The following is a 16,543-nucleotide window of genomic DNA, read 5'->3' on the forward strand; positions in this document are numbered from 1 at the left end:
TGCTAAAACTTGTAAAATCACAAGGAGATAAGCATGAAAGAAATCATGTGCTGTTCAAGTACTTAAAGTCCAGGGAAATGCACTGAAGTAGAAAGGGGATTAATAGAAGAAGGAGGGTGAGGCCAAGCCATACTGTGTTGGTAGAAGAAGGATTAGTAAGCAGACTGAACCAGGAGAGAAAGTAGCAGTGCTTATTTCATGTTAGACACAGCCATAAGACGTGCAGAGATAGAACAGGATCTCATCAGAGAAGAGGTACCAGAGAGAACAGGTACAATGCATGAAGCATTGCAGCTTCACTTGCTGGTAGAGCTGCCTTTAGCGAACAGCAAGGGAACACAGAGGGAAACTGCTGAGTAGAGATCGAGATACACTACTTAAATGCAGAAAAGGAAGGGAGGGTTTAAAAACCTGGTGCCCTAGACAGGTTTTAGCATTTTGTTGTAGTGAAGTAAATCTGGCTGGCAGATGTACAACGTGAATGAACATGTGGGAAGCACTCAGAAGACAATGAGCAAATATAGCTCTAGGTAGTTACTAGCTTTTGTGCAGATAATGAGCGAAGAGAAGAACATTAGTGTCTTCATTTAGAGTTGTTCACTTTTCCAGTTAGAAAAGTGAACCTTCGAACTGTAGGGCTCAGAGGCACTTTCTGAGGTGGAGGGGGTAGCCTGGAGGTTTGTATCATTTGTTTTTATTCTTTCTCTCTCTCTCTCTCTTTCTCTCTCTCTGTCTTTAGAGGGAACTGGGTGTCCCATCGCAGGAGAGGAGAAGTCAGTGTGCATGGACCGCAGGCTCTTAGAAGGAGCCAGCTCTGCTGGATCCGCCGTCATGCAGCTCCCCGTGCTGCTGCTCCTTTCCCTGCCACCGCTTCTTAGCATGTTCGGCCAAGCTGGAGCTCAGTTCCCTCGCCAGTGCGCTACCGTGGAGTCCCTGAGGAGTGGCATGTGTTGCCCAGACTATTTCCCTGTGTTTGGGCCAGGTACTGACCGATGTGGTGTGTCTACGGGGAGGGGCCGTTGTGTACAGGTGACTGTCGATTCGCGACCCCACGGCCCACAGTACATCCATGATGGCCGGGATGACCGTGAGCAATGGCCCATACGCTTCTTCAACCAAACCTGCCGGTGCAACGGTAACTTCTCTGGTTACAACTGTGGGTCATGTCGCCCCGGCTGGAGTGGACCTACCTGTAGCCAACAAATCAATATAGGTAAGAGCATCAGAAATATGATATGAAAATTGCCTGGTGGCAGTGCTTGCTTCTAAAAGTACTTAGCGTATTTCTTTTCTTTAAAATACAAAATACCCCTGATATTATTTAGCAAATGTATGTTGCCATAGGGATTATTAAGGCAGCTGCTAGATGAGTTGTTCAGCTTGTGTACCAAGCAGCTGCATTTACTACCCAATAAAAGGAAGAAACAAAACCTGTAGTCAGTGCAAGATTAGGACCAAGTCCATTAAAGAATAGAATATCTAAGTTGAAAAATTGTATTCTTGGAACTATTTAAGAGTAAAACAATGTACATAGACATGTATGTGTGTTTGTGAGTATGTCTGGGAATAATACATATCTAGATATCATGTTTAATACCTTGTTTAATACTTTAAGTGTGACAGCAGCTCTTTTGATTCAAAATCCATTAATACATTTCTAAACTATGTACCTTGCCTTGTAAATTTTTACTTACCTAGTTGCTGTCAATGTCCTTAAAAGCCTTAAGTCATGACTATGAGCTGTTCAGATGAATCAGAACAGGGACTGGTGGGCCTTTCTGAGAATTCTCCAGTTTCAGTTTAGTCCAGAGTATCAGTAAACAGGTGTCTAAAAGTTTTTGAAGCGGTTATGAAATCCTTGTGAGACTGGAAATATGTTGAATATTTTAGATAAATTGAAAAAGACAAGCAGGCTTGGGGACAGATCCTTGTTCTCAAGTCAAAACTATCTGAATGAACAAGATTTCAGTCCTTATTAGTGAAGGTTTAAAGGTGTTATTGAAATCCTGCAAAATCTATAATCCCCCAAATGAGTGATGGGTTCTGTTGACATGAGAAACAACAGGTCTCAAGCACAAATGTGCAGTGCCTCTTGCGGAAACAGAAGTTGGCACTGCCGTTATTTTCACCAGATAGGAAACATTCCATGAACATGAGCAAGGGTTAACAAAGGACTGCTTACCAATTCAAAATCTTAAAAATAAAATTCCTTAAAAACAACTTCTAGAGGACTGTGGGAAAGACATTAGGATTTTATTCATCCTTTGAGCTCCAAGAAGCAAAACAGAAAGCACAAAGCATGACTCATGAATTGGATCTCCTAAGCCAGGTTGCACCCTCAGATGGTCTGGCCTGTTCTCATTAACAATGATGGTAACTCTGAAAAATAACCAAGAAATAAATGTTAACACACACAAACTTAGCAAAGTAAATCTGGAGATAGGCAAAAAGCAGCTTTAGCTGATTTTCTAGGGTATACAAGAGTGCTTTTTACTTTTTTCACTTATTAAATCCTTTACTACTCAGTAAAATGCTAGGCAAATCAGATTTATAATGCATGACAACATGAGTTTAAATAGGGGAAATTAGCTTTTTATTATGATTTAACTTTCCACAGGGAGGTCATCTCTTTTGTTGACCCATAGAGCTGGCCCCAGATACTCAGACTTTAGAATTAATTGTTGGATTACTGTTGGCATATCCATATAAAATAGCTGTAAAATGCAGTTTGGTGCCTTTATATCTTCTAAATTCTGCCTAAATTTAATAATAGTCCCAATTTTTTGTTGTGGTTCAGGACCATATTTTGAAAAATGAAAAAGTTAAGATGTCTCTGTATATCAAAATTAGATAGATATTTTTAGTGAGCTACTTAACAACAAAAAACCCTTCAGTGACAAGGGCTAGCGTCTCAGTTCAGTTCTGTAAAACAGAAAAGCATGTTTCAGGATACAGAGTCCTTGGATGAAACTCATGCTTCATAACAGCATTTCTATAAACTTCAATGAAGCCAAAATATCCCCCACTGAATCGAATTTATATAGTGAAATATAATTCACTTTTATTCGTGATATTGATTCATGCTGAAGACCTGTTGCTTCTCATATCAACATAGTCTATCACTCATTTGGACGATTATGGATTTTTCAGTATTTTTTATAATGAAAATGAGTGCAAGTTGAGAATAGCTGTGAGGACTTCTACCTGTGTCTTAGTCTGAACTTAGCCTGAAATCTTCTCAGTCCAGGTAAAAGAGTGCTGGGCTGGGACCGAGGTGATGTGAGCTCTGTTCCTCTTGTTGATATACTGGTATTTCAACAAGTCCATTTTCTTCCTTGTTTCACTGTCTATATGTGGACGATGATATTTTTAAATAGTCTTGAGATATACTGCTAAAAAGGACTAATATAAGGCTGTTGTTGATAATAGCAAGTAAAGACATTAAAGAGAGATGTTGTACTGTGTGAAATTCACAATTCATAATTCACCGGTGAATCTGCCATTTTTCCTACAAAGGGTAGGAAATAATAATGATAATAAATAACATTTTCTATTTATGCTCAGCCCTCTCTTAATTGCCCCAATAAAAAAAGGATGAATGCTTGAAGAAAAAGGGACTTACCCAGAATTATTAGGAGCAAAATAAATTAGTCCTGTGAGATCAGACTTGAGTGTCTATTACTTTGGTAACTTGCTTCTTCTGTATCCTCACAGTCAGGAGGAATCTTTTGGATCTGAGCGCAGAAGAAAGGAGGCGTTTTGTGAATGCGTTACACCAAGCCAAGGTGACAATCCATCCTGACATTGTTATTGCCACACGAAGACGTGAGGAAATATTTGGACCAGACGGCAACACACCACAGTTCGAGAATATCTCCATTTATAACTACTTTGTGTGGTCTCATTATTATTCTGTCAGGAAGACCTTCCTTGGTGCAGGGCAGCAGAGTTTTGGAGGAATTGATTTCTCTCATGAGGGACCAGCTTTTGTCACATGGCATAGGTACCACCTACTGCAGCTTGAAAGAGACATGCAGGTAAAGTTAGCATTAATGTTGAACCATGTGTTCATGTTATGTTTTGTACAGTTAGAGAACTTCTGCCCATATTCCAATAGGCAAAAATGATAGTAGCTCTTTCTATGTGTTGAAATAATTCTGCTTCAATTTCAGTAACTCATTAGGGATACTAAACAGATTACATGTAGATTTTAGACTGTCATTGTTATAGAGCTGCTAAAAATAGTATTTCAATCAGAGTAATGGAAAATATAAAGGTTGCATAAAAATCTCCTGTAAAAATAGATACAAACTCTAGATATATCTGTAGAAGACAGTTTATTGGACCAACAAAAGTTATTGCCAGTGTTATTTTTAATATCAAGCCCTTGACTACGTTAGACTAACCAAAGCAGCAGAAATTCTGAAGAAAAGTATTAGAGAAATAGCTTGGGGCTTCAAAATCACATTTTGTTTGTATAATTAGTGTAACTGGTTAGAGAAATCAGTGGGTTTTTATAGTCTGTTCGATAAATCAGTAATTGTCTTGTTTTCCTTTCCTTGTCTGGCCCTATCCATAAAAGGAATATATTATTTTATGGACCATGATCCTTCTTAAAGAAGAGGGAATTAAGTTTTCAAGATCAGGATTAAATAGTCTTTGAAATCACTTCAAGTGTTTCCACTAGCTTCAATGGCTCTGCATCAGGCTGAGGCACAAACTCCCTTCAGAAACTCCCATTTGACATCAGTGGCATTTCATTATGTGGAAGCCCTGAGGAGATCTAGATCTTGGTGATTAAATATATATTCCTACTTATGTTAGTAAACTTGATCATTAGTTAAGCTAATTTGGCTGGCTAACACATCCTGGTATATAAATATTGGAAGCCAGGACACACTCCAGAACCGTTCAACTCCAACCCGTACTAGAAACAAACAATGGCAACTTGAAGGGCTGGTATCCTTTTCTTTACTTTTCCATCTGCTCAATCATTCCACAGTTAGCATCATTACTCTATGTGCTACAAATGCTACTGTTGTTGACAGGCCATTAAAAATATTTGGAAAAATGCAGTATCAGTATGAAGTAATGTTTCTTACTACTCGTGATACAGTTTCATGGAACAGGTACTGTCTTATTAATAAGGAAGATCCATGACTCCATTTAGTAGTCCAACTATCTGTTCTGCTGAACAACGGCATCAGTGTGAAAAACTACCGAAAGCTTTTATATAGATTTCATAGATCTTCCATAGATTTCCTCTCCTCCTTGAGGCAGGACTCTGACTCTTACTAAGAAGTTTTTAACTGCTTTTAACATCCTTCTATCAGTAAATATTACAGGTCTCTGAGGCACACATGTATTAACACCGTATTTATATGGTTTAGAACATGCTGCAGGACCCCACTTTTGGACTGCCCTACTGGAACTTTGCAACAGGACAAAACACCTGTGATATCTGCTCGGATGACTTGATGGGAGCTAGAAGCAATTTTGATGTCTCTCTTATCAGCCAGAACTCAATCTTCTCTCAGTGGCGAGTGCTATGTGAAAATATAGAAGACTATGAAACTTTGGGAACCATCTGTAACAGTAAGTATGTCTACTGGCAGGTATTTGGAGAGAAAATCCTTTTAATTATAAATAAATGTAATACTTTACATTGCAACGACTTTTCCCAGTCAAAAAGTCTTAAAGTGGTTTTTTGATATTCTTGATCCAAGTTTCATCAGTCTTCTGAGATAGTACATACTTATCTTGCACTGGTGCACTAAGCAGTTCAAAATGTGATCAGGAGCTTGTAGCAGAGGAAGAGCTAAATGCTTTGACTTTCCTTCTTATGCAGTATCTATTAATCTTCTGTGCCATAAATAATTAAATCTGTCAGTGTCATTTCTTAACTGAAGCTTAAGTTTTCTTCTGACTACTCCACTTATCACCTTCATGGCATTCTGCTCCTAAAAGGAAAATTTCTAACAAATCCGGATGTTAACTATGTGGAGCGTGTTTTGAATGTGAAGAATATTGAATCCTAACACATCTACCTCAGCTACAAGAGCTAAAAAATCCCAGAAAGATTCTTGTATATTCCTCACCTTCAAGCCACAACTCAGCATCTTCACGGAGATAGGGGAAAAAAATAGGGAAAAACAACAATACTGGGTTAGTCACCTACATAATCAACTATAATCCTTTCCCCAGCTACTCTATCAGGACATCCTCAAAACTTTCATCCTAGGTCTCATCAAGAAATCACATTAAAAAACTATAGGAGGCTTTCCCAAAGCACTTACAGAACCACAAATTTCAGTAAGAGACTTCCAGATGCTTTTTTAAAACCTGGTGCAAAGGATCCAGCACACAGGACCCCACAAAGATTCAGATTCTTTGCCTGACATGAGCAACTGACCCATTCATTCAGTTTAAGTGTCATTTGCAAGGGATTTTTTTTTCCCCACGGTTCAGTCATTAGAAGGATGCACCAGTATTGTTTTCTCTCTTCTCTGCACCCCTAGGCACTGAGGGTGGTCCCATCCGAAGAAATCCTGCTGGAAATGTTGCACGGCCTATGGTACAGCGTCTCCCAGAGCCCGAGGATGTTGCTCAGTGTTTGGAAGTTGGTGTATTTGACACTCCTCCTTTCTATTCCAATTCGACAGACAGTTTTCGTAATACAGTAGAAGGTAAACATGGCAAATGAAAGGACCTGGAACAACGTCAAATAAGTCAAGGGAGTAGGCTTGCCATTTTTCCTGTTGGAAGTATGAGTTTGGAGACAGTCTTTTGGACACTAAGAACACATTGTTCTTAACATTAAGTATTAGCTTAGTATTAAGTGGAAATAAGTTCTGGGTAAATTACTTTATAGCTTATGTCAGTTCTTTAAATGTGTAAAAGCCTCAAAAGTCTGTCACTGGCGTACTAAATAGAAACTAGCTGAGATCAGGACCTTGCAACCTAGTAATAGGTGCCATTGCTGAAAACAGACAGCCCTTGCCTGTGGATTGATGCAGCTGCATCCTTAAACAAGGCAAACAGGTGCTCATAGCAGTTACTCTTGTATCTGAATTTAAACAAACAAAAGAAAGCAAAAGAAATTGTAAGCCTTGGTAGTACTTAATGAAATGGTATTGAAGTAGTAATTGACGTCTGGGTACAGGATTTACTGCTAGATATGTTAGTCCTTCTTTCTGGGCCATATAGCTCTGTTCTTCTCTAAGCTCTACACATTTAAAATTAAATTTTCAGTCACTGGCATCTGAACACCCACCCTGCAACACAGAAACCAGCCTAAAGATTTATCCATGCTGTTCAGCCAGTACACTGGCAGCTGCTTCTGCACTTTAGTAATCCAGAGTTTTTAACAGGAAAGACTATGATTCATGAGAAAAGATTACCAAGTGACAGTTCAGATCTCTGCTAGACCTCCCGTAGATCCTCTGGCTCTTTTGAAGAGGTAAGAGGCATAACTCCTACAACAGGGAGGATCTTCTCCATTTTCTTTCTCTTGGAGAACAAAACCAAGAATCTGCACGAACCTTTTAAGTACATATGAAAGTTTTGGATGCTTACCACATTTGACAACTGGGCTGTCAGTATCTAGGTATCTGAACATGGCTTTAGCCACTTAACTGTACGGACTCCTCTCTGGAAAGTTTGGCCAGAGCTCAAAAACAGGAGAAGTCTTCATGATGCTTCAGATCCTGACATCTGACATGAGGGTTACGAGGTGCTGGACAGTAACAGAGTTACGTAGGGTATCCTCACTGAAAATACAGAGCATGTGAAACTTTCTGAGATGTGTTCACAGTAAGCATGGAAATTATGTGTGGAAACATAACAGCTGGCTCATTAGGATAGATGGCAACATATACACACTTAAGTCAGCAGTTAGAAAACACATGCAACTATTTCAATTATGCTGAAAGATACGTAGGTCCCAAATATACCTTTATTTTTATGCTATGATGTGGTTTATTTTGGCCATTTTTGCACCAGATCCCGACAGCCTTGCATTCCACATTCTCAGCATTCATTTGTAAAGGTTATTTTAATCTGAATATCATGCAAGCTAGGGACATTTCTCAAATGCCAGTAGGTAGAGAATTAGGTACCCATTTATGCTACACAAGGCAACACAACAACATGACAGCCTTTCAGAGAAAAAAGTATCCAGCTGGGACTGCAGCTTCCAAACAAAATCTTCACTGGGATTTTTTGTCTTGTTTGTTTGCGTATTCAGGGTACAGTGATCCTTCAGGGAAATATGACCCAGCAGTTCGAAGTCTTCACAACTTGGCTCATCTGTTTTTGAATGGGACAGGAGGGCAAACTCACTTATCACCAAATGATCCCATTTTTGTCCTCCTCCACACATTTACAGATGCTGTTTTTGATGAGTGGCTAAGAAGGTATTCTGCAGGTAAGACGTGTTCTTAGACAGCAGCAGGGTGGGTGAATGTCAGTCTTTGTAGTTACAGGAGCTCAGATACTTCTTGTGGGACAGCAAGATGCCCCTAAGCTTAGGAGAGAGGACTGGTATTTTAACAGTTAGTATAGCTAACAAAGACAGAGTAATAATAAGCAAGCTCCCTTCCTCGACCCACTGACATCCATTTTCAAATCACTGTCTGTGAAGGGACTTGGCCAGAGATACCAGGCACAATTCAAGAAAACAAAATTTGCAAATACCATGTCTCCGTAGAGCAAAGACAGTGTAACTATGGGAGGTCCAAATACTTCATGGACATTCCGTTGTTGTGTGGAGTAAATATCTATGTTTCCTCTTCTCAAACAAGATCAGATGCCATGCACATCCTCACAATTCATTTTGACTACCTTGTGATTTACTACCAGAATTCCATAACCACTTCCATATGCTTTCAAAGGGTAGTCACTGTTGCTGCCCTTGCTTCTTTAAATCTGAAAAGAAGAGAGAAAAGGTATAAGGGAGGAAGTAAAGGAGAGGGAGGAAGGACAGGAGAAAGGAACTGCAAGGAAGGAAGAAAAAAAGAAATAAAGAAGGAAGGAGATTGGCATCAGTAATCTGGGGGGATAATTCTTTATTAACTCTAATGTCTGTGCATTAGTCTGCACAAAGCAGTGACTGTATTCATCTTAGGACAATCCAGCCCCCTCTTCCTTCTTCTACAGAAGACAGCTGCTGTTGCACAACTGAGACTTCTTTGTGCAGTTTCCACAACCTGCCTCATGTATTTTTCCCACATCAACTATCAGAGAGCAGTTGTATCCTCTTGTGGTACTTACATGACCTATCACAAGCTTCTGCATCATCTTACCACAATAGATTTGGTTTTTTCTTTTTTTTTTTTTTTGCTTCAGCTGACTTTCTCCTGATTCGCCATAACATTGCAAAAAAGATTCCGCTGGAGTTCATATCAGCTGCCCTTCTGAAATGCATGAGAGAGCTCTTCATCACTGTTACAATCAGATAAAGCCAGATTGTAGCAAAAAGGTTTTCCAAGTCCTCCATATATACCTCTTTCTCCTTTTCCATGCAAGAAGAAATGAAAAACCCAACACAGGCCAAAAGTTTTACAATTTACTGGTGGTTTCTCTTAAAAAACAGAAAAGAACTCTGCTTTTGGACAGAGCAGAGTCCTCCATTCTGCATCTGTCACACTGGAAAACCAATCCTTCTAGATTAACTTAGGTTAGGAACAAAAAAAATGAGGTACACAAAATCCTGAGTCACTGATGGAAACAAAATGAAGAAGCGCAAATTATTTTGATTTTATTTACAGAAGTGTGATTTGACTTTCAAATTTAGATATCTCAACATATCCACTGGAGAATGCCCCTATTGGACATAACCGACAGTACAATATGGTGCCTTTCTGGCCTCCAGTTACCAATAATGAGATGTTTGTTACTGCGCCAGAAAACCTGGGATACAGCTATGAAGTCGAGTGGCCAGGTAAACTGTCCAACCTAGATGTTTCCTCTTTTTTTCTCATCATGTCTTTCTCCCTTTAAGTTCATGCATCATATAATAAAGTTGGTTCAAATTTCACAAACAATATTTGATGCCTTTGTAAGGGTCTATTTCTCTTTTCATGCCTGGCTTTCCACGTCAGTTGTGTTTGGGATTTCGTGCAGCTAAATAGCTACTGATTATAGATTGTTCCTGCATGAAGCTCCCACTATCCACTTCAATTTTTGGAGAAGTTCTCATCTGGATCTAAATCTTGCAGGTGGTCCTTATTAAATCACTACAGAGAATGCAAATGACTCACAAACCAGATAGCAGAAGAAAGGACTAGGACTGTTTTTAGAGTGTAACAGGAGAGACTAATATTTTCTCACATTTTGGAACAAATATTATCAACCAAAATTTAAACTAGTTCTACTTCACGATTCATTGAATAATGACAAATACTGAGCTTTGGTCTGTCCCTCTGACGTTTATTCATATACTTGACATTTATTTTTAATAACTTTCCCTTTTGCTTTCCTTCCTGCAGGGCGGGCTCTCCGTGTCACAGAGATGATAACTATTGCAATAGTGACTGCACTGGTTCTTGTTGCAATTATATTCGCTGCTGCTGCGTGTATCGTACGTGTCAAGAAAAATAAGGATGAGTTGCATCAGCCTCTTCTTACTGACCAGTACCAGCACTACTCAGATGATTACGATGGCATATCAACACCAAGCCAGTCTGTCGTTTGAAGAGATGGCACTTTTTGGCTTCTGACTGAAACTGTTTATTTTGCTGTATTTTATAAAGGTGGTCATCCATCTGCTTCCAAATAAAGAGCATAAACTGTCAGCTGTCTTTTTATGTTTGCTTCAGGCTTCACCTCCTCTTTCATCACACCTAGGCATCAGTAAGTCACCTTTGCAATGCTAATTCTGTACTGATTTTAATAGAATTCCACTAACTCTTCAGGGCTCACCTGCAAGCCTTTTTCATGCATATTTCTGTTAAATCTGGTAAAATTTAGTTAACTTGCCGACAGACGATGCCATCTGACTTCACCTAGCCGTTATACCCAGAATTCTTTTATGAGGTACTTCTGTGAAAAGGTCTAGTCTAGAATGGGACAGAAACAGAATCCAAAATACAAGTAGACACCTTGGCTAGGTGAGTGGAAATGTGTTTCAAAATAGCCAGCATGCCAGGCAGGGAGCTACAAGGGAATTCTGAGAGGAACAGTGTGTTTGAAATCCAGTTATATTCACAGAACATAGTTTTGATCTTACTGCTGCTTTTAGGTGGATCTGTGAAAACAGATTCACCACCGAGAAGCCACTCCAGCATTTGGACACTTCAGTTGTATGTTCAAACACAGCTGCCTGAAGGGGACATCCATTTGAAAGGACAGCTGGCAGCAGCCTTCATTCTATTTTTATTTTGATTTTTCACTCTCTCGCTCCCTTTCTCTCTCCCACTATTTCCATGGCAGGGCATTCTCCCCAGCAATGAGAGACCTTGCTTCAATTCTCTCCTGCAGGAATGTGAACCTGCGCCTCATGTACTTTGAGAGAAGACCCTAGGCATCAGGCTGTAGAATAGACTTGGAAAAATAGCCATATGCAACTGCTGTTGGATTTATCCAACATGAGCCAGTAGGACAGTAACAAACTGACACCTGCCTTTACACCCTGAGATAGGGCTTGAGGAATCTGGCATCAAGCCTCACCTCCTCTCTCTCATCATAATTAGGTACCAATAAATCATCTGATTGTCTTCCTGTGATGACTTACTGAATCTGAATTAGCAGTCAGTAGCTGACATACAGAGATGTTCCTGGGTTCAGACTACTGAATCCCACATCATGTACTCAAGCCTCTAATTGTCAGACTATGAAGTCAAGCTGTCTTGTCTCTCTTTCTGTCTGACCTCAGCTTCAACAGAAATGGCAAGTAATTTGGATTGAGCTCCTTCAGTCTGAGGCAGCTCTCCCAGACATTAAGTTACTAGGCAAAAGCAAGAGTCATTTATCTCCTCCTTCCAGCCATGCCTTTTATGTGCTGTGTTAACCTCAGTGGTTTCAGTAAGTACCAGGTGTGCTCAAAGCTCACTTACTCAGTTGCAAGGAGATACATAATTTATACATTGAGAATGATGTAAATAGGAAGACAAGTACTCTTGGCTAGGCAAGTGGAAGATGACTTATCTTCTTAACCCATCTTACCACGCATGGGGCATGGGCAACAACAAAAATTTCCACACATAACTGATATTTAGATAGAAAACTTTCACCTGTGGCACCCATGGCACAAAAGTAAATTAGACAAAAGTCTTCTGGGTTGTACTTTTGGTTTTACTTACAGTCTAGACAGTTAGTACTTCAGGTACAGAAGCAGCAGCTTGGATTTCAACTTAAATGCCTGTTCTGCCATTCTTGCTTGTACTGAGTAGCAACTTAACAAGTCATCCACTGTAGTGATTTCAGTGGATTAAAGCAGGGTGATCCAATGTACTTTGGATTGGGGTCAAGAAACCTGGATTTATTCTTAGGTCTGTTACTGACCTGCTGAATGTTCTTAGCTAGCATATTTTTACCCCTGTGACTTATTTGACTCATTTATAAAATGAAGATAACAGAGCTTAATTTGTAAAGTGTTTTTACTTCAGTGGATGAAAAGAAGCATGCAGAAGCTTGATAGCAGAAGGAAAATGGCATGGCAAAATCAGATCTCATGAAGATGACGTTAGCCATTAAAGCCATTCAATCCTTAAAGCAAAAGCATACACTTGTGTTTTGAGCAGGCCGTAAGTCTTGTGGGTTAGCGTATGAGGAGACCTGCCTGCTAATTACAGTTGCCACACATAAATGAAGGAAGCAAGGTAGAATTTTGTAACAGACTTAAAAAGAAAAGGAACAGCAAGTGCAGGAATTAGAGGGGGAAGGGAAGCGGAGAACTGTGTGTGTGACCCATTCTTCGTAAGAGTCTCACAAGTCCTCCTTTCTTTGGTCACTATTTGTAGTACTCGAAACTATGTCTGGGTGTGGAGAAAACGTTCCTGCCATTCACTGAAGCTGCTTGGTGTTTGTTCCCGAGCTAATCTGATGGGGAAAAACTGTTTTAGGTTTGAAATCTGAAATGGCCAGCATATGAGAAAATTAAGAAAAATAAATAAGCACCAGAAAATTGAGTGTGTGATAACTATAGGCTTTCACTTATTATATGGAGGCAAGAGCAAGTAGCAGAAGTCACAAGAAGTAGAGAGGATGTGAAAAGCTGGAAAAAAGTACTAACTGAGAAGTCCTATGTACAGCAATTATGAAGCATGTGATGTCCCTTCTCCCCATGACTTTTGCTCCCTGTTCTTCTCATGAAGGTTTATTCATATATGGGTTGTATAAGGCAGCTGTAAAGGATATCTGAAAATGATGAGAAAACAGAGCTAAGTTCATGTTGAACTGATGACCATGCCAAAAGGAACTGTGATATACAGGTAGCAAAGGGTTGGCACCATTAACGAAAAACTGAAAGAAGCCTCAGGTTTGGATATGAGCAGAGATCTGTAAAGTGTTGTCAGACAGAAACTCTCACATAAATTAGAACTGTGTAATTTATGTAAAATTTGGAGATCACTGAATAGATATTGATAATGATGCTAAGGGAACCAAAATCCATAAATGTAGTTGGTGACAAACCCTTTTTCCACAAATAGTTCTTGGCCTAATAAAATCTCATATGGTTATTGTTTTGACTTAGATTGCAGTGACTGTATCACCAAAAAAAGGCCTCTTAGGTGTGCCCTACAACTGCAGTTCTCAATGATTTTTTATGCTTATTTGCCTTCTTGGTTCTCTAACAGTTACTAAGCTTGGATTTTGAAATTTATTTCTCTTATAAAAAGCAAATTAGTAGACAGTAAGTAGTGAATTCAAATAATGAAACAGTAATTCAGATTGTCTCCAGACAATATTAAATGAATAGAGGTTTTGAGAATATGCAAGAGAGAAAAGGTCAGGAATTTTAGAAATAAAAAGCAAACTGTCAAAGCTGCATTTGATCTTGGAAAGGAAATATTGAAAAGGTTCTTTGACCATGTAAATAAAAATGCAATAAATGCAGAGTCAAGATTAGCATGATCCACATGCATTTTTCTGTGTCAGTGATAGTCAACCTCCATTTTCAGCAGGATGAACTATGCTGGTCTTGTACAGAAAGAAGCTTGTGGCATGAGAGACAGAAATTGCCTTAGAAGACAGAAACTAAACAATGTATCTGCATCAAGACAGCAGGTAATTTCCATCCAAGAACCTAAAAATTACATATGAAACTGTAAGTCCATCTGTAAGGTGTTTGAATAATTTTATCAGGTCAGCCAAAGTATTGCACAATTGAGAGCAGCAATGTTTTATAGGGAAGGGAAAGTAAAAATATTCTGTGTAACTACAAGCTTACTAATTTAGACTCAATAGTCTCCAAAACAAACCATGAAAACACAACTGGCATCAAATATGGCACAGATTTATCAAAGCTGGACCATGCTAGCTAGCTTAATAGCTTTCTTTGATAAGATAATTCAAAGATTTTATTTAGGAATTATATTGAGGCTGAAGCCTTTGATAAAGTGCTATGTGTTTAAGTCTGAAAAGTTAGGAATTGGAATAGGATCTGCAGACTGGCAAGAGAGTTAACTAAAGGAGAGGTGATGATACAGTATTGAAAGAAGTACAAGGAGTAGCCCTGTAGCCCTTCACTAGCAGAATTACAAAGACTGAATCAGCCTTATTTAGTTCTTTCAAGAGAGATGTTGATGCACAAAACTGCACTGTGTGGATAGTCATTACCCCTAGGACAGTACTGGAAGAGAACATACACAGGAATAAGGATAACCTGCAGAAATACCTTGTGGAATTTAGGATTTGAAGAAAGGTGAGAGGAAGTGAAACAGCACAGTAATGATATGTCCCTTCTTCCCCTACATTCCAGTAACATGAATTTCTATTCCCACATACAAAATTTTCCAGTAAGGAACAAAAAAGCATTGCAAACAAGCTTATAACAGAAAAACTTATGCCACCAATGTGATACTAGTGTGAAAACAGCAAAGGCAACTGGTCATATGACATAGCATAGTTTGTTCAATAAATGTACTATATATCCTGGAAGTTTAAAAGATTCTGTAAGTTGGCTGCCTGCAATAAAGGCAGCATCTGGGGAAGAATTTCCCTTACAAACTGGTATTTCTACATGAAAGAAAAGATTTTCAAAGGCAGATTGAAGAACTTAGTGGAACCTGATGGGCAATTAGGCTGTCCAGTTAACTTCCTCTTAATGGTGGGTAGTAAAATCATAACTTGCATGAACACCTGCTTTGGACACAAAGTTGAACTATTTTTCTAACTTACAGAAACATTTCTAACCCCAGAAGCTTCACCCTTCCTGTATGTGGAAGGGCTAAAAAACACTAGTTAATAATGTCTTTATGTTGACATGGAATTGGAATGACTCCTACAATGAGATTTATTGCTGAAGTGTATTCAGTTTTTCATCCTAATATTTTTTATTGTCCAAAAAATGCCTTCCAGCTCAACATTTGACTACCAAAAGAATAATTTTTCAAGGAAGCCTAACTAAAACTGAGACATTTATCTTCAAAATATTAATTTGAAGTAAAATGTATGGATCTCCTCTCTCAAAACTGAATTTTAACTTGAAATCTCACTTAACCTCTAATGTAGAATGAAAGTGTTAGCTTTAGCAGATGCTTTGTTTGGGTGCTGTTTTATGGTAAAGAGAAATGGCATTCACAATATTTACTTCTTGCTGCTCGTTGGAGGGAATTAAAATAGCACAATTCCAACTAAAATAAACCTTGGATTGATTTCTGTGTAGATCTTTAAAAATAGAGCACAGTGTGCATTGTTTTTTGTCATCCTGCCAATCCCACCCTTAATGCCCAGAGGTATCTAAGGTAAGCCGCTGACAATTACAATTATGTGCATCTCTTTTCCCCCTTCACCCCTCAAATGCTGAGGGAAAAGGAGGGGATCTAAACTGTAATTTTACAGTAAGTTAGGTTTGCATGCACATAGACACTGACTTTAAGACGTTTGGCAATCAGCCAAGTATCGATTTGGATTTTATAACTAGTAAGAGATCTTCAAGGAATAGGACTGGTATCTTGCTAAAGTCAGTGCCCCTGATCAGTACAACAGAGACCCATGGTCCTTTGCTTGAAACGAAGGAAGCTGCAAAGGAAGACAAGCAATGCTGCAGAATTAAACATCCTTAATTTGAGGCTGAACTGGTGAGAGGATGACTTCCTAAAAGGATTTTAAGCTGTCCACAGAACCTGTCTGTTTACTACTGGTGTTAAGTTTTATTTTGCTTCAGTTCAGAAAGGTTGAGAGAAAACTACTGATGTAGACAAAAGGCCTTGTGCTGAAGAAAATTTTTCCAAAGAAAAAATCTCAAGGGAGAAGAGAGGAGGGGGAGAAAATATTTGTTTAGAAGCTGAAAGTTGCATTGTAGCTGAAATGGTCTCAGGCTATTAAACTTTAAGTTTGCAAGAAAAACAGACTTTTTTGCCAGACTACCAGATAATATATC

The 16,543-nt window shown here is 39.0% G+C and overlaps 1 protein-coding gene across 1 annotated transcript; it reads left to right on the plus strand.

Moving 5' to 3' along the window:
• Positions 1-831: 831 nt before the first annotated feature.
• TYRP1 (tyrosinase related protein 1) lies at positions 832-10,693 on the plus strand. The gene is made up of 7 exons (XM_009818042.2): positions 832-1,213; positions 3,715-4,037; positions 5,391-5,595; positions 6,519-6,686; positions 8,246-8,425; positions 9,794-9,940; positions 10,488-10,693. Exons 1-7 carry the CDS (start codon positions 832-834, stop codon positions 10,691-10,693), a joined length of 1,611 nt encoding a protein of 536 aa, XP_009816344.2.
• The last annotated feature ends 5,850 nt before the right edge of the window (positions 10,694-16,543 follow it).

Source organism: Gavia stellata, chromosome Z (genome assembly GCF_030936135.1).
Source record: "Gavia stellata isolate bGavSte3 chromosome Z, bGavSte3.hap2, whole genome shotgun sequence".
NCBI classification, from domain to species: Eukaryota; Metazoa; Chordata; class Aves; order Gaviiformes; family Gaviidae; genus Gavia; species Gavia stellata.

Bases quoted from the DNA above. Each gene is read 5' to 3' on its own strand.
- TYRP1 (XM_009818042.2), top strand. From the start codon at position 832: ATGCAGCTCCCCGTGCTGCTGCTCCTTTCCCTGCCACCGCTTCTTAGC. The intron at 4,038-5,390 runs GTAAAGTTAGCA...TATATGGTTTAG, and splicing joins AGCTTGAAAGAGACATGCAG to AACATGCTGCAGGACCCCAC. The intron at 8,426-9,793 runs GTAAGACGTGTT...TTTCAAATTTAG, and splicing joins GCTAAGAAGGTATTCTGCAG to ATATCTCAACATATCCACTG.